At 45.4% G+C, this 23246-nt stretch overlaps 2 protein-coding genes, 3 non-coding genes and 1 pseudogene across 5 annotated transcripts; 1 reads left to right on the forward strand and 5 right to left on the reverse strand.

Annotated features, from left to right (window-relative positions):
• Window positions 1-6487: 6487 nt before the first annotated feature.
• LOC119289495 (transcription factor GTE1-like) lies at window positions 6488-10358 on the forward strand. The gene is made up of 9 exons (XM_037568804.1): window positions 6488-6613; window positions 6974-7182; window positions 7280-7441; window positions 8207-8284; window positions 8873-9097; window positions 9195-9287; window positions 9582-9640; window positions 9758-9908; window positions 10017-10358. The coding sequence occupies exons 2-9, from the start codon at window positions 7036-7038 to the stop codon at window positions 10149-10151; spliced, it is 1050 nt and encodes a 349-aa protein (XP_037424701.1). The 5' UTR covers window positions 6488-6613; window positions 6974-7035; the 3' UTR covers window positions 10152-10358.
• A 316-nt stretch (window positions 10359-10674) lies between these two features.
• On the reverse strand, window positions 10675-10782 carry LOC119296196. Its single transcript, XR_005145009.1, has one exon. It is a non-coding gene; the product is annotated as a small nucleolar RNA Z188 (small nucleolar RNA).
• Window positions 10783-12326: 1544 nt separating this feature from the next.
• LOC119355198 lies at window positions 12327-13100 on the reverse strand (annotated as a pseudogene).
• Window positions 13041-13112, reverse strand: LOC119296137. The gene has a single exon (XR_005144890.1). It is a non-coding gene; the product is annotated as a small nucleolar RNA R66 (small nucleolar RNA).
• Window positions 13113-14217: 1105 nt separating this feature from the next.
• LOC119289502 (pre-rRNA 2'-O-ribose RNA methyltransferase-like) lies at window positions 14218-15909 on the reverse strand. Its single transcript, XM_037568813.1, has one exon. It carries the CDS (start codon window positions 15877-15879, stop codon window positions 14392-14394), a length of 1488 nt encoding a protein of 495 aa, XP_037424710.1. The 5' UTR covers window positions 15880-15909; the 3' UTR covers window positions 14218-14391.
• Window positions 14237-14323, reverse strand: LOC119297332. Its single transcript, XR_005145621.1, has one exon. It is a non-coding gene; the product is annotated as a small nucleolar RNA SNOR75 (small nucleolar RNA).
• Window positions 15910-23246: the final 7337 nt, after the last annotated feature.

Genomic DNA, 23246 nt, shown 5'->3' on the forward strand with positions numbered 1-23246 from the left:
GGCTCCTACACACGAGCACCTGTCCGTCCGTGTGCATCCGTCACCATCTTGGGAATGAAACGAAGGGGATGGGACAAAGGAATAGTGGTCGCAAGTAGGGTCACTGGTGGGCTGTAGCTGACGGTGGAGCGTTGCCCGGGGCACGCCCGCAACCCCTCATATTACCCCCATATATAGTCTAGGTTTGAAGAGTGTCGGTCAATGAGGGGTCTAGTGGGTCAACTCTTTTTTACCGGGCACTGATCAGGCGGAAGGCCCAAACATTTAGAGAGGAATAGGGGTCCGGATGTTGATGCTCTAATCTTTCTATAGGAAAGGGATTTGAACGTTCTCTCAAAAAATGGGCACATACATGCAAAGCGGGCCTGAACTTTGATCACGAGGCAGCTACAGTGTGTCCATCGTTGACATCTAACTTTGAGCTTGTATATTTCATGGAGCACCGAACTTCTTTCAGCTCAGATAGATATAATTGCGTTGGCATGAGTGTGATTGGGGAGATCGTTTGATGGGATGGAGATGCAGTAGAGGTATGGCCTTTTTGCCAACTCCACAAGACTCGTCCAAATCTGAACTCTTTCGATGATTCGTTCCATTGGCATAAATTGGTTGCAAGTTGGGACGTTGGATAAGGCAATGGCTAACCACTGGGCAGCTTGACGTCAAGTAATCAGCCCTCCGTAAAGAAATATTAGTGCATTTAAAACACTAAAATAGTAATCTAAATGCTCTTATATTTCTTTTCAGAAGGAGTAATAAACTTGCCAGAGTAGCACCTATATGTATATATCCTCTGTTTAATGACAACACAAGTACTACTGACTTGCCAACAGGCTGGACAGACAAAAAAATCAGTAGCAAAGAGCTATTTAGAACCTAGAGCATCTCTAGCAGACTCCGCACAATACCCCGACCCGTAAAGTAACCGACAAAATACGGGTCCATGTGAAAAATGTTGCCTGATGAGACCCCGCAAACGCGTCGGACCCGTATTTTTTTGCGGGGCCTGACAAAATTCCCACCCAACCCGCGAAAACACGGGTTTTCCCCCTCGCCTCGTCGGTGCCTTGTATATAGCGGTAGCGGTTGGGGGGGGGGGGATTTTAGCCTGCGCTTTTCCCCACCCACCGCCGCCAGGCCGCTGCCTACGATTCCGGCCATACTAGCCGTCGGGATCACGCCGGCAGCCCGCCACACGACCGAGATTGTCCTCCATCCTCCTACCTCGGCTGGCCGAAAAGTTGCAGATCGGCGGCTGTTTGTCGCGGCTGCCGGATTTGGCGTTCCGGCCGCCGGTGGCTGCACCAAGCCACGGATTGGTCGGGGAGCACCCCGCACAGCCCCGACAAAGCTCCAGCGCCGCATGCAGGTACTGGTTCTTTCATATAACATTGCTTCATGATATGTTCAGGATGTGGGTAGGAATGACAGTCTTTTCCTTTAATTAAAGATGAATGCACAAGTTTGTAATTTATTATTTGTATTTGTCCGAATTGTAATGCTAGTTGAGTGGGTAGTAGGAAGTTAATGATTCAGTTACCATTTTACTTTGCACTTAATTAATACTATAAAACTGTGTCTTGGTTTGCTTTTTATAATGACCTGCTGTAAGCTGCGTGTGGGTTAGTGTCAGACGAAGCAAGATGGATCCATGGCTGCGGTGGCAAGAGGTAATATATTTCACATGATTAAATTATTTGTAACTGTCTTGGTGATTCTCCTTTCACAATTATGTGTACGGGTTAGCCCGAATATACATATAACTTGGGGATTTTTTGCGTCTCTCCGAAGGTAATTTTAGATGAAATTCTTAAGAAGATTGATGGAAGAAGAGCCGAGTATAGTTGCATGAAAGTTGTTATTATTAGCACAAAGAAAATATGTCAGGTAGGCTTAACCAGGCCGTTGAACACTGATGTGGATGCTGAGGAAGATGCAGCTATAGCCATGATAGGGAAAACTCACTGAATCATATAGGTTTGAGACTGATGATACGATGGAGGAATTGAAAAAGTGAAATCCTTGTGCTTGAAAATCTGAGAAATCAGCAAGTTGAAGCCACGAAGGTGTTGATGAACAAAGATTATATGTGACTTAGAAACAATTCTGTAGAGAAAACAAAATCCTGCATCATGTCCAAAAACTTGACCTCTTTTAATATCATCAGTTAGTTCATCTTGCTTCGTTTTGTCAATGTCAGGCCAGATCTGAACTCAATTTATTTCCGAACAATAAACAACGGTTCTGTTCTAAGCATGTGTAACAATGAACCTGTAGCTGGGATGTAGCCCTACCACATCATGTGTATGGGTTGTATTGGCCAGGTCTGTAATGGCAGCAATATGCGTAATAATCTAGCATTTTAATTATTTTGTGAGCCTTTGGAGGTAATAGGTGAGCATCAATGTATTGAATGCCAAATGAAATTCAGGATCACCATGTGGGAATAATATTGAATACTGTAAGGGCATAAGGGAATGATTTAAGTTGGAGATGTAGTGCAAGCCACGTTGCTTGTCATGCATGATAATATCTCTCTTGAATGTATCAGTTGCGAAAAACACCAACAATTAGCAAAGCAATGTCGTCAGACGTAGGTAAATTGTATTGGACATCTGCATCTGATTGTGGACCCAATATTCTAATGGCTATGCACTGGTCAGGTTAGTCCTTTATTCGGTCCCTAGCAATTCTAAACTGTTATCATTACACAAAGCACATATTCTATTTTCAATTTCTTTGTCAGTCTCGTGATCATGGATATACAGTAGGGCAAATTTAGGCTTCTAGCCTGTTGGAGGAATTAATGAGCCTACCTGTCCGCTTATTCTTCCCACCAGAAAGCTGCATCACAGTGTTGGCATCTAAAACATCGGTGAACCAAGATTTGATCGACCACAGTAAGTAGCTGAAATTCCCAGCAAGAGTGCAAAGTCAGATTTAAACGGGAAAAACAGGTTGCAGAATATTTGTGTAGAGGTCAGTAATCTAGTGAAACCTTCAAGAGTATCGATGAATGTGGTTGTCCATTGGGATCAGATGGTGACCCTTTGCCGAACCATTTTAAATTGGTCCCTTTATTTGATGCAGGCTTTTCCTTTGTGTGTCACACAAAGTAGTGAGAGAAGAATTCATCTCCTGGTTTGTATGGCAGTATAGAAAACAATTATCAAGGAAACAGAAATCTCGTAAAGTAGCACAAGTAATGGTGAATTAACACTATTTGTTTTTGTATATAGTAACCGGTTCATTAATCCTTGTCTGCCTACATTGCGGCAGGACTCCACTTGGTCCGCTAGGGCAATGTAACTGGCACGCATCGCTTCCATGGGCTTGTAATCAAAATGTGTAGGCATTTTTACTCTACTTAGGTCCAGTACGTGTCATAGACAGATTGTATGAAATCTGAAACAAAGAAAAGGAAAGGAAGCAAACAAAATGGATGTGGCCGGTTGGAGTGAAAATCAAACAAATTCCTATGTAACAACTAAAATCACAATAATCAAGAAAACATATTAGATGATCAAAAGACAACCGTATGTAAGAATATTTGTGAGCATGATACATGTCCAGAAGCCATGGTTGTAATTGGGTGTAACGCACACACCCTCAAGCAATTTCAACACGCAAATCACAAGGAATGAGGATTGCAAAACTGCAAGGAAGAAATAGGAAGTCACTTCCATAGATACGAAGACATGAAGGAAAATTAGAGGGAGGAAGATGGATAGTCGGCAAGAACAAACCTAGGCAATAGGAATGGCTGAGAGAGACACTGAAGGTAGGAATGAAGAGATGGCGCAAGGAATAATATACTCCCGCCGTTCGGAATTACTTGTCTCGGAAATGGATGTATCTAGAACTAAAATACATCTAGATACATCCATTTCTGCGACAAGTAATTCCGAACGGAGGGAGTATGAAGCAGAATGGGATATTGGGGTAACGCACCAGGGCAAATTAATCACCATCATCACCCCTGAAACTAATTACCATCATCACCATTATCACAGGAGGTAGACAGTGGACCTTTAACGCGCAGTTTCAGCTTAGGTTACGGGATGGGAAGGGACGTGCGGTACAGTTGCAAGGCATGGAGAAAGGATGCAGGAGGAGGGCAGCCGGCGATGGACGCCGACGGCGCGTACGGCCGCCGCAGTCGCCATGGACGAACGTTGCAGGGCACGAAATTGAGAAATAGTGAAGAAGAGATTGCAGATGAAGAGTAGGGGGGGGGTGTGAACGACACCAGTGCGGAGGCAGTCGCAGCAGCAGCTCGCCGACGGTGGAACGCCGGCGCATCGAGGAGGAAGGAGCAGCGGCTCGGAAGGAACAGAGAAATTGTTCTCGTTTGGGGAGGATGATGCTGGAACAAGGCGTACGACCTGGGCTGTTACCATCGAAATAAAAAGTTGTGGGCCTACGCGGCCCGATTACTGAGAGAAAACCCAGCTAGCTCTGCGGAGCAGCGGCCCGCGAGACAGGGCGTGCAGCGCGTTAGCGATCACGGACGACCAGAATTGATCTAGAGCGTATGTTCGAGCGATCCAACGGCTGAGACACTCAAATCGCTGTGAAGGCTCTTAACTAGCCTTGTTTATACTGTTTCTCAATGGAAACATGATCATTCTCAAAACACAAAATTGGAAATATAATTATCACTGCAGTGGTATCACCAGTCGACAAAAAAATGAAAATATTGCTGCAGGAAAATGGTTTCACACAAAGAAGTAAACATTGAGGTATCAATGAAAACAGCATATTTCTTTCACAACCGCAGCATAGTGAGGACACATAACCACCGGTTTCTCGAAACTCGATGCAAAATTGGCGCAAAAATGCCCGGGCTACACAAGTTTTCGCATATAGTGAATTCAAATTCCTGTAAAAAGGAAATGAAAAACTAGTACACACTTTTTTTTTGAGAAACACATGTAACTTTATTCATACTCATAACAATTACATGTACCCTGATTTGACTTAAGATCAAAAAGAAAATACAAAGTACTCCTATGACTAAGGATTAAAATGAAATCTCTTGAAAACACTTTCTTCGCGGTATTACATGCCGGAAGAAATACTTCAAAGACTTTGGTAAAGAGGCTAAAATTGATCTGGAGTTGACATGGGTATATCTGCCGTCGAATCAGTATATCTTAAAAAAATTATCTAAAGATCCAAGGTGAAAAAAAGGAGTTGACATGGGTGGGCAGTCTGAGTTAAGTGGGCCAGTCCAATGGGGCTACGGCCTATCACCAGTTGACAAACAAACTAAAATATTTCTGCAGGAAAATGGTTTCACACAAAAAAGTAAACATTGAGGTATCAATGATAGCAGTATATTTCTTTCCAACCGCAACATAATGAGGACACATAACGACCGGCCTCGATGCAAAATTGGCGCAAAAAAGCCCGGGCTACACAAGTTTTCGCACATAGTGGATTCAAATTCCTGTAAAAATGAAATGAAAAACTAGTACACAATTCCTTTTTTCAGAAATACCTGTAACTTTATTCATACTCATAACAATTACATGTGCACTGATTTGACTTAAGATAAAAAAATACAAAGTAACTCCTATGCCTAAGAATTACAATGAAATCTTTTGAAAACACCTTCTTCACGGCATCAAATCTCTGCCCCAAGAAATACTTCAAATACTTTGGTAAAGAGGCGACAATTGAACTGGAGTAACGATGTTGTCACTCTTGCACCCGCATGAACATTATCAATAATGATTTTTGCCTTGAATCGCCCATCTGAAAAGATGAAAAACCTTGATCGGTGAACGTACTTGGACCGGGAATGATTTCCTAAAAATATAGGGCGTCGAATCACTATATGTTGAAAAATTATTCTCATAAACTATGACGATCATTAGATGTTGACGAAGAAGATAGTGTTGAAGATCCGAGAGGACAAAAGGAGTTGGCATGGGTGGGCAGTCTGAGTTAAGTGGGCCAGTCCCCCAGGGCTATGGCCGGGGCGTGAACCCCGCAGCACAAATGCCCGTCCAGGCCTGTCGGCCCGGAGACGCGCGCCTGCTCGTGCACAGGGAACGCCATGGTATAGGTATATGCTTGCGGTGTCCAATTCCTGCCTGTCTTATTCCCTCTTTCTTCGTATAAATAAGCCCACGAAACGACACCCATGCCACAAGCCCCCTTTAGCCCTCCGCGGCTGGAGTGACAAGAGTGACAAGCGTGCGCCACCACGCTCGGCGGGTGCGACGGGCAGGTGGTGCGTCTATATGCCGGTCTACGCTGTGCTCAGGTGCCAATGTGGTACTATTAATTTAGTGTAATAGTAATATCCTTTTTTTTAGAAGATCAGGGCGAGCTTAATTAAAGGGAGCTAGCCTAGATGGGCCGCGTAAAGGAACCAGCCGGCCAGGCCGCCTCGAGCGTGAGTGCGCGAGCCCACTCAAAGGCCTCGGCCGCGAGGCAAAAAGCCCTAAAAAAACCGCGAGCCAGGAAAAAAAATAAACGCTTTCGTCCATCCCGTGGTCTGTCGCCCCGCATCATCCGAAGCGCAACTGCCGCCGCCGAAGCCTACCTCCTCGCGCCGCGCCACCTTCCGCCGCCAACTCGTCATCGCGTGCCGGCACCAGAGGTAAGGCAGGTCCTCTCGATTTTATATATGTAGAGGGAGAGAGAGAGGTTGGGGGACGACGTGGTCGAGGATCCACCGCCGCCACGCGCCATCTGGCCGGATCTGGCATGGCCGCTCTGCTGTTGGGAGGGCCTCGGTGGGGTAGGAGCGGGGGGAAGATAGATACGAGGAGCTCTCGGTGGGCGAGCTTCTGATTTGCGATTGGGGCCACTACTGATTCTACCTGCTATTGAGTTAGGGTTTGGCTGCTGGTGCTGCTGAATTGTGAGAAAAATTAGAGAGGGGAGGGCCAATGCGGATGTATATGATGATTGATGCTCCTACTGATTTTCTTCCTTTGCTGCTGCTATATGATATAAGGTTTCCTGGAGGAGATCAAGAGTGAAGGTACAGACGCTCCCGTGTCGCTCGCACAACCCTAGATGTCCGTGGTGCGAGGGGCGGCGGTGGAGGGAGCGTGGTCCCTTCCGGCGCCGATGGAGCCGACCGCCGCCGCGGACGGGCCTCAGGTGTCGGAGGTGGACTCGTTCCGGCGCCAGGTCGATGACCTCCTCTCCAAGACCGACGTGGTAACCCCCGCCCCTCCTAACCTCGGTATTAAACTCTGTCTCGCCTCGGCAGTGATCTGCAGAACTGACTCTGGTTGGTGTGGCATGTGTGTTGCAGCTGGAGAAGAGGGTGAACGAGGTGGTAGGGTTCTACAATAACAAGAAGCACAGCAGTGGAGGGCGCAAGGCTGGCGGCAGGTACGCGGCAAACGGTGCCAGGGACAGCCACGGCAATGGGATGCCCGACCTCATGCGCCAGTTTGCTGGTATCATTCGCCAGGTGATGATCTTTCTTCTGCTATGCTTTATCCCATGATTCATTATGTCAATTTATGCTGTTGCTTGTGTAGTCGTGTTTGCTGGCTTAGTCATGTTATATTCTTGCATCCTGGAGCATGTTCTACAAAGTCGGCTTGGTGCTAAGTTTGTAATTCGCAGGTTAATTTAGAACAATTTGCAGTGCTTTTTTCTATCTCACAGATCTTATTAATAAATATGGCGACCTAGATGCTTGTAGATATTGCCAGCACATACTGCCTCTGTTCTTTCCAGCAAGAGAGATTTCTGCTGGAAAATCAAGTTTTCTGTCTCAAGTTTCGAACACTCCTAAATCTGTGTTTGCTTCCATGAACAGGGATAAAGCATACAATCTAGTTCTTTTTGGCTGTTATTGGTACTCCATTCTCTATTTCTGGTCTTATAGCGTAGTGCATGAAATAAGACTAAAAAATTGGTCTCGAGCTTGTGCCAAATGAGATCATCTGAACGTAAACAATTCCTTGTGATGAATTTTAAAAGCAGCTTTTTATTGGTAGTGTATTTGAGATTGATTCGACCACTATATGTGGACAACCTTTTTTAATCTAGTTTTCTACGGCCTAATACTCAATACAAAGTTAATGGTTCTTGGGCACCTTCAAATTTGTATTGAGCTACTGCAGTTAAAATCACAAAATGTGTGATCTCTTTTCCCTATGAAAAGATTTCTGTTGATCTTTACAAATTTTGGCACTTGATCTTCTCTGCTATATTCATTTTCTTCCAGATTACATCTCATGAATGGGCACAGCCGTTTTTGCAACCGGTAGATGTCGTAGGTCTTCAACTTGATGACTATCACCAGGTAATATTGCCAGTACATTTTGGTCTAAATGTAAATCAGTTTTGATTATATTTTTGTGTTACCTGATGTTGGCAAGCAATCAGGATCTGAAAAAAGAAAGCAGGTTTTATTGATATCACCATACTCCTGAGTTGCTGCAGGATTTGTGCTTTTCTGTCTCCAACATACTTTCAGTTGACATGTTGTTGCATTTTATTAGAATATTTTCTATCTCAATGGAAAAACATAATCCTGTATATGCTTTGAAATCCAAATACTGTAAATCTATTTGTTTTATCGCTATTTTTTGCCTTCTTCCGTGTACATGAAATTGAAAACCATTGCTTGGAACTCCAAATACTGTAATCACCCCTAATCTATAGAAGGAAAATCTGGCATATTAGGCTATCTGTTTCTTATGTAACTATTAATTGGTTTGAGACTTGTTATTTACCTTCTTTAGTTTTCTTCGACTTGATGGAGCCCCTGAGTTGTTAGCACATATGTTTCTCTATATTTGGCATATCAATAAGATGGAGTTGCTTTGTTGGTTTCTTTACCTGGATCTTGGTTGTGGTGATTCATATATTTGGTTTCTACATTTTGCAGATTATAACAAAACCTATGGATTTCTCGACCATCCGAAACAAAATGGAAGGGAAGGAAAGTACCACATATAACAGTGTCCGAGAAATATATTCTGATGTTAGATTAGTTTTTACCAATGCAATGAAGTACAATGCTGTAGGTCACCCTGTTCACATAATGGCCAAGTTCCTACTCGAGAGATTTGAGGAGAAATGGCTTCACCTTCTCCCTAAAGTTGAGAACGAGGTGGATATTTGTAGTCGCATATATTACCATTTTTGTTCTGATATGGATATGTGCCATTTAGCGTTTGACAACAGTAAGTTGGGTCCTATTCTTTCAGGAAAGGGAACATGAGGAACCAAATGATGCTCCAACCAAAAACATTTCTCCAGAAGCTGCCATTGCAAAATTAGCTGAAGATACTGGTAATGAGGTTGGCCCTCTCATGTACTGTTATCTCTTTATTGTGTATGTATTGATTGAAGCATTATATACTGACTGGCTCATGTTTAGTATAGATTGTTCAGAAAAATAGGTCCCAGATTTTTTTATCAATGTGTTTCTGTTATTTTTTAGCTTTTGTCTGTTGATGTACCAATAAGAAATCCTTTCTTGACTAAGAGGAGTATACGCCTTGCATATTCACAAGCCAATTGCATACTGCTGCAACCCCTTGTGTTAGCTTGTTTGGTTAGATATTCAGCACCTTTTATTTCTTGTCTTGCAGCTGAATGAGATTAACAAGCAGCTGCAGGAGCTCCAGAAAATGGTGGTTCAGAGATGCAGGTTTGTGTTAGTTGTTCATGTCATGCACATCGATTTGACTGTTTGCTATGTATTTTTTTGCGGGGTGTGCGCTGACCCTAAAAAGGTCATACATTTGCTAAGCTCTTGATATTGCAGGAAAATGACCACGGACGAGAAGAGAAAACTCGGCGCAGGTCTTTGCCAATTGTCTCCAGAAGATCTCAACAAGGCGCTAGAGTTGGTCGCGCAAGACAATCCTAGCTTCCAAACTACAGCAGAAGAAGTGGACCTTGACATGGATGCTCAGGTAAAGTCTTTGTGCTAAGTGCTAACCAACCCCCAAGCACTGCTCCTCCAAGCATCACGCATTGGTTATCATGTTAACCAACCGTGCTTCATGTGTGTGTGGGTGCAGAGCGAGACGACCCTCTGGAGGCTGAAGTTCTTTGTGAGGGAAGCATTGGAACAACAGGCGAATGAAAACACGAAGAGGAAGAACGACATGTACAATGCTCTAGCCAAGACCGATTCGAAACGGATCAAGAGATAACTTTAGCGGCTCGGCCTTTCTGATGGTTCATGGTATTTCTGTAGTCTGTAGAATAGGGCCATGTTCTCCCTTGTGTGAAGACATGTTGTATATATATACGAAGATGAATCTGCACTAAGATATGCTTGGTCGCACCCGGTCTCCTGTGGCATGTGTAGCATGCTATTGGTAGCTATATACGTAAAATAAAGAGCAATGTTGAACTCCTCTGAGAAACAAGAATTGTTCCTCGAAAAAGATAACATCAAATATGGCGAACTGTTTGTTTTGCTACAGAAAATTAACGGTGTGTACTCTGCACATGGCAGTGCGAATGACATGAAAATTCACCAGGAATCCTGACTCAAGAATAAAACAGAGGTGATTGATTTCCCGGTCTTGAGTCTAGATGCCCACTGGTTCACTTGATAGGGCAAATTTTCTAACTCATCAGCTTGCTTGAAGAAGGAATTTTTCTTGGGGGGCTGCACAAAGATAGTCAAAATATAACCCCCCAAAAGAAATGAATCCATGCTTTCGACATGCGTGCCTCAGAGTATTACGCTGCGGATATCACCAGAGCCGCACACTGGTCGTCCGCGGGCACACTCATCCAGAATTCACCGATGCTTTTGCATCATCATCGGCACGCCGAAATCGATCAAACCACGAAGAAAGAAGACATCAACTAAACCGAAAAGAAAAAGATGCCTCGAATCGGAGATCTCACAGGCAAGTCAAGAAGGAGCACAGCGACTGAAACTGACGCAGCACGACCAGCGAAATAAAACAGAATCACAAATTTCAAAGCGGGATAATTACTCGGGCAGGCAAAGCTGTGTAATTACAGTAGTAGTTACGTAGAAATCAGCAGGCAGCAGGGCTGCCAGACGGGAGATAGACAGGAATGTCCCTGCGAGGGAAGAGAAAGTGACATAATCATGAGGCCATTTTCAACGGAGGGGAACAAAGATGGCGCCAGCGCAAGTTTAAAACTGTTTCTTTTCAGGACGATTTGTTTCTCGGAAATTTGAAACATGGAAAGACCAGAGGAATGAAAATGATGGGTTCCTACTGCTTCCCTGTAGATGTATGTCATCCGGAGTGATATGGGATGACGTGCAAAAGGGTAGCATCGTCTCGTCCTTCTCTGTATCTGCAACAGCCAGAACAATTTTCACTGCGAGAAACATACATATGCAACAAGAACGGTGATTTTAATCTGACGTTGCTGGAGCACGGATCCATCCACGCAACTCTGCCCAACTTGTGTCCACATGGTTTTAATCTGACGTTGCTGCAGCATAGTTTTATAACTAGACCAGTGAATGAAACAACTAGGCTGCTGGGTTCGCCGATTCATCAGGTTTGACCGGTAATTTTTTGATAGGTGCAAATAATGTTTTATGTACTGCTGGCATAATAGAGGCGACAGTTGAGACAGCAGATTTGGTTTATAATCTACACATGAGTCGAACATAGGTGAAATGGTTACGGTTCAAACCGCCATCAGGCCGTTCGGCTGTAAGCCTTATTTCCTTACCATTCGCTAAATACCTTTTTCGAAACTGCAGTGTTGCTATTTTTATAATTCACCAGAAATCCTGAACAAGAAAACAAGAGGATTGGTTTCAGGTGTTCAGTCCAGATGCCCATTGCTTTACACTGCTTAAGTTGATAGCGCGGATTCTAACTCATTATTAGCTTGCTTAAAGAAGAAATTATTCTTGGGGGCACTGCACAAAATATAACCCATGAGTCCTGACTGACTCATTTCTCCAAGGGCTGAAAGGGATATGTATATGGTCAACTACCATTAGGTAGTACTACTCTCATCCCAACGATCAAGCCTCTGTCTTGTCTGCACTTGGCAGATGGTGTCCCTGCGAAATACACAGTCATGCTTAGATACAATGAAACACCAGTGGCATGGAGTACCCTGCTGCGTCTTGGAAGCTCAAGGAGATCGACTCATCGACATGCCGGCTTGGGGATCACAACGCACAATGAATGTGCCTGTGAGAGAAAAATGACAGAATCATCGTTCCATTGAGCAGAAGGGGACAAAGAAATTAAAGATGGTGCGTATTCTGAAATAGCTCATAGTAACATATAGAAAAAGGTCAACAGTAGAAAATTATTCAAAATGTAGCAGGAGTTCTTGACCGCAACGACTATAGACAGTTGAAAGCAATTTCAAAGAGAGATGTTCCCCTTGCCATTCTTGCCTCCACCGACCTCAAAATTAATGCCTGCGTTATTGTTCAAGACAAAAGGTTGAAAGTGCAACACAGAAGGAAAATAAATCTTTAGTTCAAGAGAAAAGGAACAGATCTTGATGCTGCGCTGGGAGCAGTGCTTGCAGCTCTGGCACTGCAGCTTCAGCACAATATTCCTGGCGGTTTTCGCCTGAAAATGTCAAAAAATTAGCGTTGCACATCTGGCTCTAATCTTTATACCAGACGTTTACATCAACAGACACTATAAGTACATGGCATCATGACAATGAACTGATAGGAAAATCAGAAAAATACTGAACTACAGTATATATCATGTTGGCAGATCAATAGATCATCACACCCAACGATATACCTTCCTGTGGAATACAGGACACTTTTCTGTCATAAACGAAACTTTCCCTGGGCAGACAGGCTGTCTTACCCTTCTTGTACTCAGTGATCTTGTGAAGGGTGTGCTTGCTGCACTCCTTGTTCTTGCAGTTCCAGTAGGTATTCTTGGTCTTCGGAACATTCACCTATATAGCATTTGCAGTAAAAATAATGTTAAAATAGGGTTTGCTTGGACAGATACAGGTTCAGATGACACTGCGATAGCTAAAAAAACTCCAGAAACGAGCTCACCAAATGCTCAAAAAATACACGGAAAACCTCTGGTACAAACTTGCGTTAGGTCCTCAGAGACATGCCTATGGCTGCCATCATAAGAATAATCGGGTCTCAGAGATTCCATGCCATCGTAGGACCCCATAATTAAAATATCAAATATTAAACGATAAGGACTGAAAAGATATATCACTTGGCAAGAAAGAAGAATGCCTCATAGGTTCAGGTGAAAATTAAGAAGAAATTAATGACAACTGGTTATCTGCTCAGGGCAATGCATGCAAACAACGGACCTGTCGGATTAGCTTTAGGTTAGCTCGGTAAAGTACACAAGAAGGCTCAGATGTCAAAAGCACCAAACAAAATCACTGGATACTCCACAATATGGTCAACCACATTGGTTTTAGATGTAGTATCATGCAATGTGAAGTTGCATGAAGCACACCCTTCACAATGTCATTTGAATATATGGCACACTCAAAGATGCATGAATACAAGATATAGTCGACCTAACGACAGAATAAAAACTAAACTAGATTTGTTTCAGATATGACGAGGGATCAATTCCATCTAGAAAGAAAGGGCATCTGCCTGATACTCCCTCCGTTCCAAATTACTCGTCGTGGTTTTAGTTCAAATTTGAACTAAAACCACGACGAGTAATTTGGAACGGAGGGAGTATAAACTAGTACAGCTGCTTTTAGAACTAATGCTCATCTCATACGTGTAACTAGGAAACTAAAGCAGTATAAATCAAGTGCAAATACAAATAAGTATGCATACAGCTCATCAGTACACAGAAATGTAGTGTGCACATAATGAACATAACGGCAAAACCTGATTACAGTAAACAGAATGGACAGCAATTCAATCCTGTGCTTTTACAATCAGAAGCATTGAGTGTATCATTGGAAATAATCACGTGATTATCAAAAACATGGACCAATTGTTCTTCATCATATTCCAAACTACTGTCAAGTTTGCTAAAATAATGAGAGAACATAACAAACAAACCCTGCGCATCTAGTTAGTACTTACTGTTTCTCTTCCTGCATCATGGAGATAAGATAACAAGGAGAAAACTGTTGTGAGATGAATCTTTCCTCAAAAAAAGCATGTGTGCTGCTGATTTGACATTCAGGATGAGTACGAGAAATTTATCTCCAAATAGATCAGAAACCAATTCTCTTCCTCATTATGCCAGCGACACAATTATATGAAAAGAAGTGGAGAAAACGGGCAAAGGAACAGAAGGAGCAAATATTCTCTCAGGCAAATGCCACAATTGTCCAAGTGGTTTGATAGAATGGATTACATCAGATTCATCATCTGTTTTCATCATCACAGAAAAGTATGAAAATGCACATAAATGATCTAATCTCACATAATACCTAGTTACTCATCCATGCCTTGCTAAACTAATTCAACTCAATGCAGGGCTCTGCCGCCGGCCTCTTCGCAGCTTTCCCTCGCATGCCCCCTTTCTTCTGGCCGGCGGCACCCATCTTCCCTTGCCCTCCCTTGGTGCCTCCTTTGCCACTCCTTCCCTTCTTCCTGCTTCTGCGAACACATCCTGACTGAACCACTGCTTTACAATCTTGCTCTTCTGTTGGCTTCTCTGTATCTAGACATAATAAAAGGGGGCTAGTCTCTTGGTCTTGATCTTCATTACAACCTTGATCCATGCCAATGTCGCCACCATCATCTTCACCTCCCTCTAACAAACCTGCATCAGCATCAGGATCGATTTGCTTGGCATGTTTGTGTTCTTGTTGTACTTCTTCACCCTTTTTGGTCACATAACGCACATAAGCTTCATCAAGCATCTCCTCCAGTTGGTGTTCTTCATCAGAATCCATTTCTTCCATTTCCTGTAAAAGCTGAACATCATCTTTGACCTTTGGTGTAACCTGCGAAGATGATGGCAGCGCTTTCCTTATGCGTGTGCGCCACTTCAAGATATGCTTGAAGCTATTTTTGTCCAACACCTGCAAATCCTCACAAAGGTATTTTACCTCATCTGTGGTGAGCTCATGGTTCTTGATAGGCAGAGATGCAGGATCATTAAATGAAATCTTAGTAAAAGAACCCAGAAAATCCCGGGGTTTCTGCACTTCGGACCATATAAAATCTGATGCCAGACCGACTTTCTCCAGTACCGTGACTCCAGGCGCATACCCGCCACGAGTTCTCTTCTTTGCATTCTTAGGATCAAGTACATCCGTAGGCATGCTCTTCTCTGGATCCACATTGAACAGGTGCTTGATATCCAGAAGCTCTGGTTGAATCTTTGCGGGGGCTTTGTACTTCAGGCAGATGATGTAAATTTCAGCGGATGTGCCGCGACTCGCTCTAGGTTTAGTCACCTCGACCTTATCAAACAGCTGCTTCAGGCAGAACATGATAGCACTGTAATCCTGAGACCTGAAGACCTTGGTGATGAAGGTGCCCTTGGGGGCGAGGAACACGGTGGCCAGGCGAACGGCGTCGATGACGAGCGCGGACTGCGCGGTGGCCTCCTGCGCCCACGCGCCGCCGACGTTGGGCGAGCCGTCATGGAGGACGACGTCGAAGGCGGCGACCCCCTTGGAGTCCATGAGCCTCCGCACGGCGGAGCGGCACTTGGTGGTGGTGATGTCCTCCGTGAGGGAGTGCGCGCCGCGGACGGGGCGGATGGGCACGAGGTCGACGCCGACGACGAAGGCGCCGACGGGGGCGCGGGCGACGGCCACCTGCATCCAGCCCCCCGGCGCCGCGCAGAGGTCGAGCACGGCGCGCGCCGCCGGGAGGAACCGGAAGCGGTCGTCGAGCTGCTGCAGCTTGAAGGCCGCCCGGCTCCGGTAGCCCTGCTCCTTGGCGAGGTGGTAGTACTCGTCCTGCCGCTGCTTCCCCTTCGCCTTGCCCATCGCCGCCGCCGCCGCCGCCGCCGAGTTCGATTCCTTCTGATACTTTTATCAAAAAAAAAAGCGCGTGATATTATATGGGCCTGGCCGATTTTGCTATGCCAGCGGCTCATCGTGTCGGCCCAGTGCAGGACCGGCCTTCCAAATTCGGACTGAGCCTTCCAAATCCTCAATTATGGCTGCTACGGCGTCGCCGATTCCGGCGCCGTGGTCAGAACTCCCGCACGACGTACTAGACCTCGTCATCGACCGCCTCGTGTCCTCCCCTCCACGGAGAGGCTTCTTCTCCTCGGCGTGGTCGCTAGTCCGACTTCAACAAGGTGCGAAGCTACCGTCGTCGTTAGGTCTTTGCTGATCTAGCTCGCTTCCGTGCGGTGTGCCGTTCGTGGCATCTGGCTATGCGCCGGCACCTTTCGTCTTCACGGCAGCTACCTTGGATTGTCATGTTAGACGGCTCGTTCTACACATCTTCGGATGCTGTTTGCACCTCGCCGCCCCGGCTCCCCACCTTGCCCGGCAACACAACATGCATTGGCTCCACCGACGATTGGCTCGCCTCGACTTCACCGACGTCAAGAAGATGCATAGCTACTCCTTGCACAATCCGTTTACTGGCACCACCGTGCCACTCCCCGAGTTGGATGTTGTCATCGGCGATGTTTACGAGCTTTTCATGGTCCGCAAAATGCTTCTACAGTCAACACCTTCTGACATCATCGCTGTCATGACCAATAACTATAATCACCCTCTCATCTTAGTCCAAACATGGAAGGGTGTGTGGTTGCCTGAGCCACAAACTGCCCCCTTCATCTACATCGTTGACATTGCTTTTCTTGGAGATAAATTATATGGAATTACGGAGGCGGAGGACCTTGTCTCCCTCGGTATAGATTTTGATAGGGATGGTATACCCGCCGTTACTAGCATCGAACGCCTCATTAATTAGACACCCACCAGGTTATTATCATTTCGGCATGTGGAGTGATGATGATGATGACTTTGAGTCCGGAATCAATGATGTGGGCAATAAGGACAAGGTCACGAATATTGATGAAGGCCATATCGAGGTACCAAGCAATGAAAATCCCGAGGAGCACACCTTAGATGAACTTCGGAAGAAAACCGGCGATGGCATGATTCTTGAAGGCGCAACATGCTGGTTAGATGATGAGGTGCCATATGAACCTAAGGATATCGTCACTCTCAATCGGCACTTGGTTAAGTCACGTGAGAAACTGCTAATGGTGAAGCGACAATTGCATTAGCCTTCTTATAGTATCAACTTCACCCGCAAGGTGGAGGTCTAGGAGGCGGATGTCAATGGAGGCGCACACTGGGTGCCGATTTCAGGTGGGCTGGGCAGTCAAGCGCTTTCCATCAGCAGATTCTTCTGCAAGTCCATTTCTACTCGTGAAGACGTGGACCAAGATGCTCTTCATTTTATTGACACGGGTGAGAAATATGATATGAAATCCCAAAGTCTGAGCCCCACCTGGAAGGAGATTGACTACCATGGGTCAACGTGGATATTTTCTCCCGAGCTAGTAGTTTAATATCTTTGTAACAATATATGATTAGTTAGAACAGTGACTGCCAACATATTTTCTCCAAATCAGTGGTTTAATAATTTACTATGTAACGGTATAAGGTATAAGATCAAGTTTTGTTTGGGTGTAAGTTCACATTTTCATTTGTGTGAGAAAGGTTCACAAGGCTATTATGCTTTTAATATGATAGTAGTATATATAACAAAAGGGCGTTCGCTGCCGACCTGAAAAGGGTATTCTCTACCGACCTACTGCAGAAAGGACCGATTCACGAGGCTACAAAAAAGTCTTATATTTTGAGACAGGGATAGTAGCTTTGTAAGGTTCGAATTCTTCCTTTAGTTTCCTAGAAATCTAGCTAATAACCATGGACCGTACTCCTTCCTCCTATATATACCTACGTACCCCCAAACTATCAGATACTGAGCCAAAACCCTAATTCCACCACCGTAACTTTTTGTATCCACGAGATCCCAACTTAGGGCCTTTTCCGTAGCTCCGTCGGAGGGGGTATCGATCACGGAGGGCTTCTACATCAACACCATAGCCCCTCCGATGAAGTGTGAGTAGTTTACTTCAGACCTATGGGTCCATGGTTATTAGCTAGATGGCTTCTTCTCTCTTTTTGGATCTCAGTACAAAGTTCTCCCCCTCTCTTGTGGAGATCTATTCAATGTAATCTTCTTTTGCGGTGTGTTTGTTGAGACCGATAAATTGTGGGTTTATGATCAAGTTTATCTATGAACAATATTTGAATCTTCTCTGAATTCTTTTATGTATGATTGGTAATCTTTGCAAGTCTCTTCGAATTATCAGTTTGGTTTGGCCTACTAGATTGATCTTTCTTGCAATGGGAGAAGTGCTTAGCTTTGGGTTCAATCTTGCGGTGTCCTTTCCGAATGACAGTAAGGGCAGCAAGGCACATGTTGTATTGTTGCCATCGAGGATAACAATATGGGGTTTATATCATGTTGCATGAGTTTATCCCTCTAGATCATGTCATCTTGCTTAAAGCGTTACTCTGTTCTCTTGAACTTAATACTCTAGATGCATGCTGGATAGCGGTCAATGTGTGGAGTAATAGTAGTAGATGCAGGCAGGAGTCGGTCTACTTGTCTTGGACGCGATGCCTATATACATGATCATACCTAGATATTCTCATAACTATGCTCAATTATGTCAATTGCTCAACAGTAATTTGTTCATCCACCGTAATACTTATGCTCTCGAGAGAAACCTCTAGTGAAACCTATGGCCCCCGGGTCTATTTTCCATCATATTAATCTTCCAATACTTAGTTATTTCCTTTGCCATTTATTTTACTTGCATCTTTATTTCTCTTTATCATAAAAATACCAAAAATATTATCTTATCATATCTATCAGATCTCACTCTCGTAGCTGGCCGTGAAGGGATTGACAACCCCTTTATCGCGTTGGTTGCGAGGAGTTTATTTGTTTGTGTAGGTGCGAGGGACTCGTGCGTGGCCTCCTACTGGATTGATACCTTGGTTCTCAAAAACTGAGGGAAATACTTACGCTGCTCTGCTGCATCACCCTTTCCTCCTCAAGGGAAAACCAATGCAATGCTCAAGAGGTAGCAAGGTGTTATCCCGAAGGATCTCTCTCGGCCGCGGAGGGGCGGGCGAGGCTGTCGAAAAAGCGCCCGAGATTAATAGCTCGGTCATCGAGGACATAGGGGAGGCGACCCCTATGACAACCGACGGGGGGACCCCAACAATCTGGGCCCCAGCCGAACATCATTCTGGAGACCAATGCGGTTTTGGGATCAATTGAGTGGCCCCCTTCAAAAGAGGAGGGAGGAACATCAGCTCCGCCAGTGACCTCCGCTAATCCGAAGGCGCCAAACACTCTAGCGGAAGCACTGCGACGTGCTTCCATCGTGGAGGAGCACCGCACCTTGATGGGTGCAGTGGTGGAGAAGGTTCAGTCTATAAAAAGCATACTGAACGAAGCCTTCAACGGCCTACTGACTAGCTTTGAGGTTTGCAACGTATACATTTTTGTTTCATATAGAGGAATATACCTGTATATAGACAGTTGCCCCTGAGGCTCTGTCCGGCTGGAAAGAAACCGGACAGAGGATCCACATGGTATTCGGGAGTTTTAACATACTACTCTGTTGTTGTAACGGGCTTCCCTGTTGGCGGCGACCGCCCAGGCCGCCGAAGTGACCGTAATCAATCAAAAGCTTCTGGTGGCCGATGAAGAAATCGACCGCATTAACAAGCGGTTCGATGAGGCACAAGGTAAATGTGTAAAAAATTTACTTGAAAGTGATATATATCTTCAGAGGTTAACTCATTTAATGCTTTGATTATGATCATAGTTAGTGCAACCAAGGTCGAGACCCTCAAAGGTGCCCTTGCCCAAGCCCAGAAAGAGGCGAAGGCAAACAAGGCAGCCGCTGACAAAGCGGCTGCTGAACTGAAGACCGAGCAGGCCGCCCGCCATCAACTTGAAGCCCGAGTTACCGAAGTCGAGCAAGAGCTGAAGGATGCCATCAGTAAATGTGAGGATTTGGAGGAGAAGACTTCGACCCAATTGTCCGAACTTGCCAAAGCCCTCCAGGAGGCTAAAGAGGCGCGAGTCGAGTCCTGGAGTGCTCGCGAAGAGATCCGTCAGGCGAAGCAGATAGCGGTTGGTAAGGCCTTTCTCTTGCAGAGTATTTTTGGAGGTCAAAGATATGCTTTTCTCACTCGACTATGGAGTTCTCCAGACGCGTTTGCGGATCTGCCGAGGAGCGTCATCGATGCCGCACAGTTCTTTCGAGATCAGGATGGGAATTCGACCAAAAAGCTATTCTGGTCGCAGTTTCTTGCGCTGGAACACCCGACGCCCCTGAACGACCAGTTGAAGCAGCTGATGGAGCTGCATAGGGTGGACGGTTTGGCCATGAAGGATCTAATAGTCTAGCTGTGGCTGGCCGAACCCATTCTCAGTAGCTATTTCGGTTTGGTGAAGCTACTCGTAGACGCGCTGCCTCGAATTGATGTTGTGAAGTGCTCGGCCTGCATAGAAGGTGCCCGGATGGTCTTCGCCCATGTTAAGATGCAACGGGCAAAGATGAAGGCCACTGATGTGGCGACCGCAGGCCTGCCCGAAGGCAAAGATCATGGGAATACGGAGAGATATTTTGTTGATGTCCTAGAAGGGGCAAGAATAATAGAGGGCCAATGCTCAAAGGACGTCATATTTGAGTAGATGTGTTCGGGTTGTAAAAACTATGTTATGGACCCGCACTCGTAATATATCTATGTGTTGCGCTTTTAATTGCAAGCGATTTTTACCTCCTGTGTGGCCGTTTTACTTATAAAAGTTACCAGTCGTCAGCTTCATCCCCCACGTATATACTACGGGGGTGTTCGTCGTTTCGCGTGACCACACTTTATCCAACGTCTTGATCCGTAAAGAAGGTGTCCGCGAGGTGAGCCAGGTAATCAGACTATGCGGCTTTATCAATTTTACTTAGCCATAGGAGTTTGACGATGGGGCTAAGTACTAGCCCCTAGTGCGTGTGCGGCAATCTGGATTATGGTGCCCTTATAGCGTGGCCGGGCGAAGACCAGCCCCTCGTATAACACAGGATAAATCGCTAATGGTTTGTAGTATAAGACTAAGTCGCTAATCGCTAACCAGCTCTCGCATTATCATGACAGTCATTTTTTGACTTTTTCTACTGAGGTATTTTGACCGGACGAACCAAAAATACAATCGCAGTAGTTCTTCCTTTACTACCTTAGCCGAAAGAGCGGAACGTAAGGTGGTAAGCACAGGAGCCGGGCAACCCAACTATCGACCAAAGACATGATTTGAAGCCGATGCATATAGTGCAATATTCGGGACGCTGAAGAGTATCCTATAGGTGTTCGGACTTGAAAACATGCGAAGCCGAATACAGCCCCGGTGTTTAAGGCTGGACTAAAGCACATGTGGCAATCTGAAGTAAGTAGGGAGTAGGGAATACAGATGACAAAATAAATCAGTACCAAACGAAAGTGGTGATCAACTGTTTCCTTTATATCCTAGTTAATACGTCGAGACGTGCTATTATTGATAATGCCATGAATATCAAGGCTATTTTACATGTTGAGAGTTTACAGAAGGGAAAGTTTTACACAGGGCCTAAAAGTAGTGGTCTTGAAGATCCCAGTGGTTCCCTGCCGCACGTATGTGCCGTTTCTCCTTGGTGAAAAATCCTTTGAGAGGAAAAGTCGACAGTCATCTATAAGGGCTCATTCGGTTTGGAGGAAATCTAAACGTAGGAATTTGGAGTAGTATAGGAATTTGATAGGATGGCATTTGTCACCCTAAGGAATTGACTTGTCTCGTTGCTACCCGCAAAATGAGCTTTGAGTGGATGTGTAGTTTCCTCTAAAAGCATAGGAAATGAATCGTATTCCTACGAAATTCCTTTACGCATTTCCTACAAACCGAATGCATATATAGAAAATTTTCCTTGGAATTCTTGTTCCCACGTTTTCCCTATAAAAATCCTTCAAACCGAATGAGGCCTAAGAAAGGGGAGCCTGGAAAAGAGCCCTTGTACGACCGTAGGGTAGGTAGGTTTTTAATGAACCTGTAGTATAAGAAAAAAATAAAAAAGAGAAAGAAGGTTTAGGTCCAAATAGGGTCAAGCCTTAAACACCGGGGGCTATAGAACTTTTCTGTAGTATGCCTCCGGCGCTGCCCAAGGTATTTTAAATGCGTAGTTATGCACGCGCGGTACGTATGCCGCAATCTTATGGGGCGATCGGTGGAGGCTGGACTGCTATTTAGGCTCTGGATCCACCGAGCTATCATGATGTAGTGCGGATCAGACTCGCTTGGTAGTGTCAGGGGTCCTGATGACTGGTGAGTTGTTCGATTTATGACGCCGTTCTGTACCTCGGCTACAAGGGCCGCGGTGTGCTCCTCAGTATGGAGGGAGCACTCCATATTTCCATTGACTGCGATGACGTCGTGCGGTCCGGGCGCACAAATCTTGTGCGGCGAATTTTTTCTTGGCTTGCTGGGGAAGACCATAGCTCTCACTTTCCATACGGGTGTTCTATCTAAAATGTTTGCGATGAAGAGCAGCATAAATCCTGTTCGGCACATTTTTCCTTGGCTTACTAGGGAAGTTATCGGTTTGCATACGGGTGTTCTATCTAAAACGTTTGAGATGAGTGTTTTAAATTAAAAAACCATTGACATTTAAAAAAAAGGTTTGATAAGTATGTACATTCAGAGAGAAAAACGCAAGTTCATTCAAGGCATATCTTTCATTCGGTCACACTGCGACTTTATATTCATACAATTGAGATAAAGTATTAAACCCCCAAAGAACTAATTCCGGCGGCGGCAGACGCAGCGTGCCGAGCCGTCGTTGTCGTTATTGTCCTCCTGGACGCTGTTGTTGAAGTCTTCAAGGCAGCACAAAATGTTCTTCCCTTGGAAATCAAATATCTTGTCGTCATGTGATCGATGGGCAGGGCGCGGGAGGACGGCAACTCGCGGCGCTGTGAGGTGGCGGTCGACGGCGGCATCCCATGACCCAGAGGGAGGGCGCGCACGGGCACGAGCGCGGCAGGTGCATGGAAACGCACGAGGATCGGCGACACGAGCTCACGCGGGTCCGCGACGACCTCACTGACGCCCGCGGCTTCCAACTCTGCGATAGTTCTCGGCGACCAGCCCGTCAATGCTACGGGGATGGTCGCTAGCACAAGCCTGGGGATGGGAGCTGGGACGGGCGCGAGGGCAGCAACCATCGCGGCCAACTCGTTCAGGGTCATGTCCATGAGGCCCCATTCCTCCTTAT

The sequence above is a fragment of the Triticum dicoccoides genome, chromosome 1A (assembly GCF_002162155.2).
Source record: "Triticum dicoccoides isolate Atlit2015 ecotype Zavitan chromosome 1A, WEW_v2.0, whole genome shotgun sequence".
NCBI classification, from domain to species: domain Eukaryota; kingdom Viridiplantae; phylum Streptophyta; class Magnoliopsida; order Poales; family Poaceae; genus Triticum; species Triticum dicoccoides.

Excerpts from the sequence above, each read along its gene's own strand:
- LOC119289495 (XM_037568804.1), top strand. The coding sequence starts at position 7,036 with ATGTCCGTGGTGCGAGGGGCGGCGGTGGAGGGAGCGTGGTCCCTTCCG. Across the intron at positions 7,442-8,206 it reads TTGCTGGTATCATTCGCCAG|ATTACATCTCATGAATGGGC; the intron begins GTGATGATCTTT and ends ATTTTCTTCCAG. Across the intron at positions 9,641-9,757 it reads ATGGTGGTTCAGAGATGCAG|GAAAATGACCACGGACGAGA; the intron begins GTTTGTGTTAGT and ends TTGATATTGCAG.
- LOC119289502 (XM_037568813.1), bottom strand. The coding sequence starts at position 15,879 with ATGGGCAAGGCGAAGGGGAAGCAGCGGCAGGACGAGTACTACCACCTC.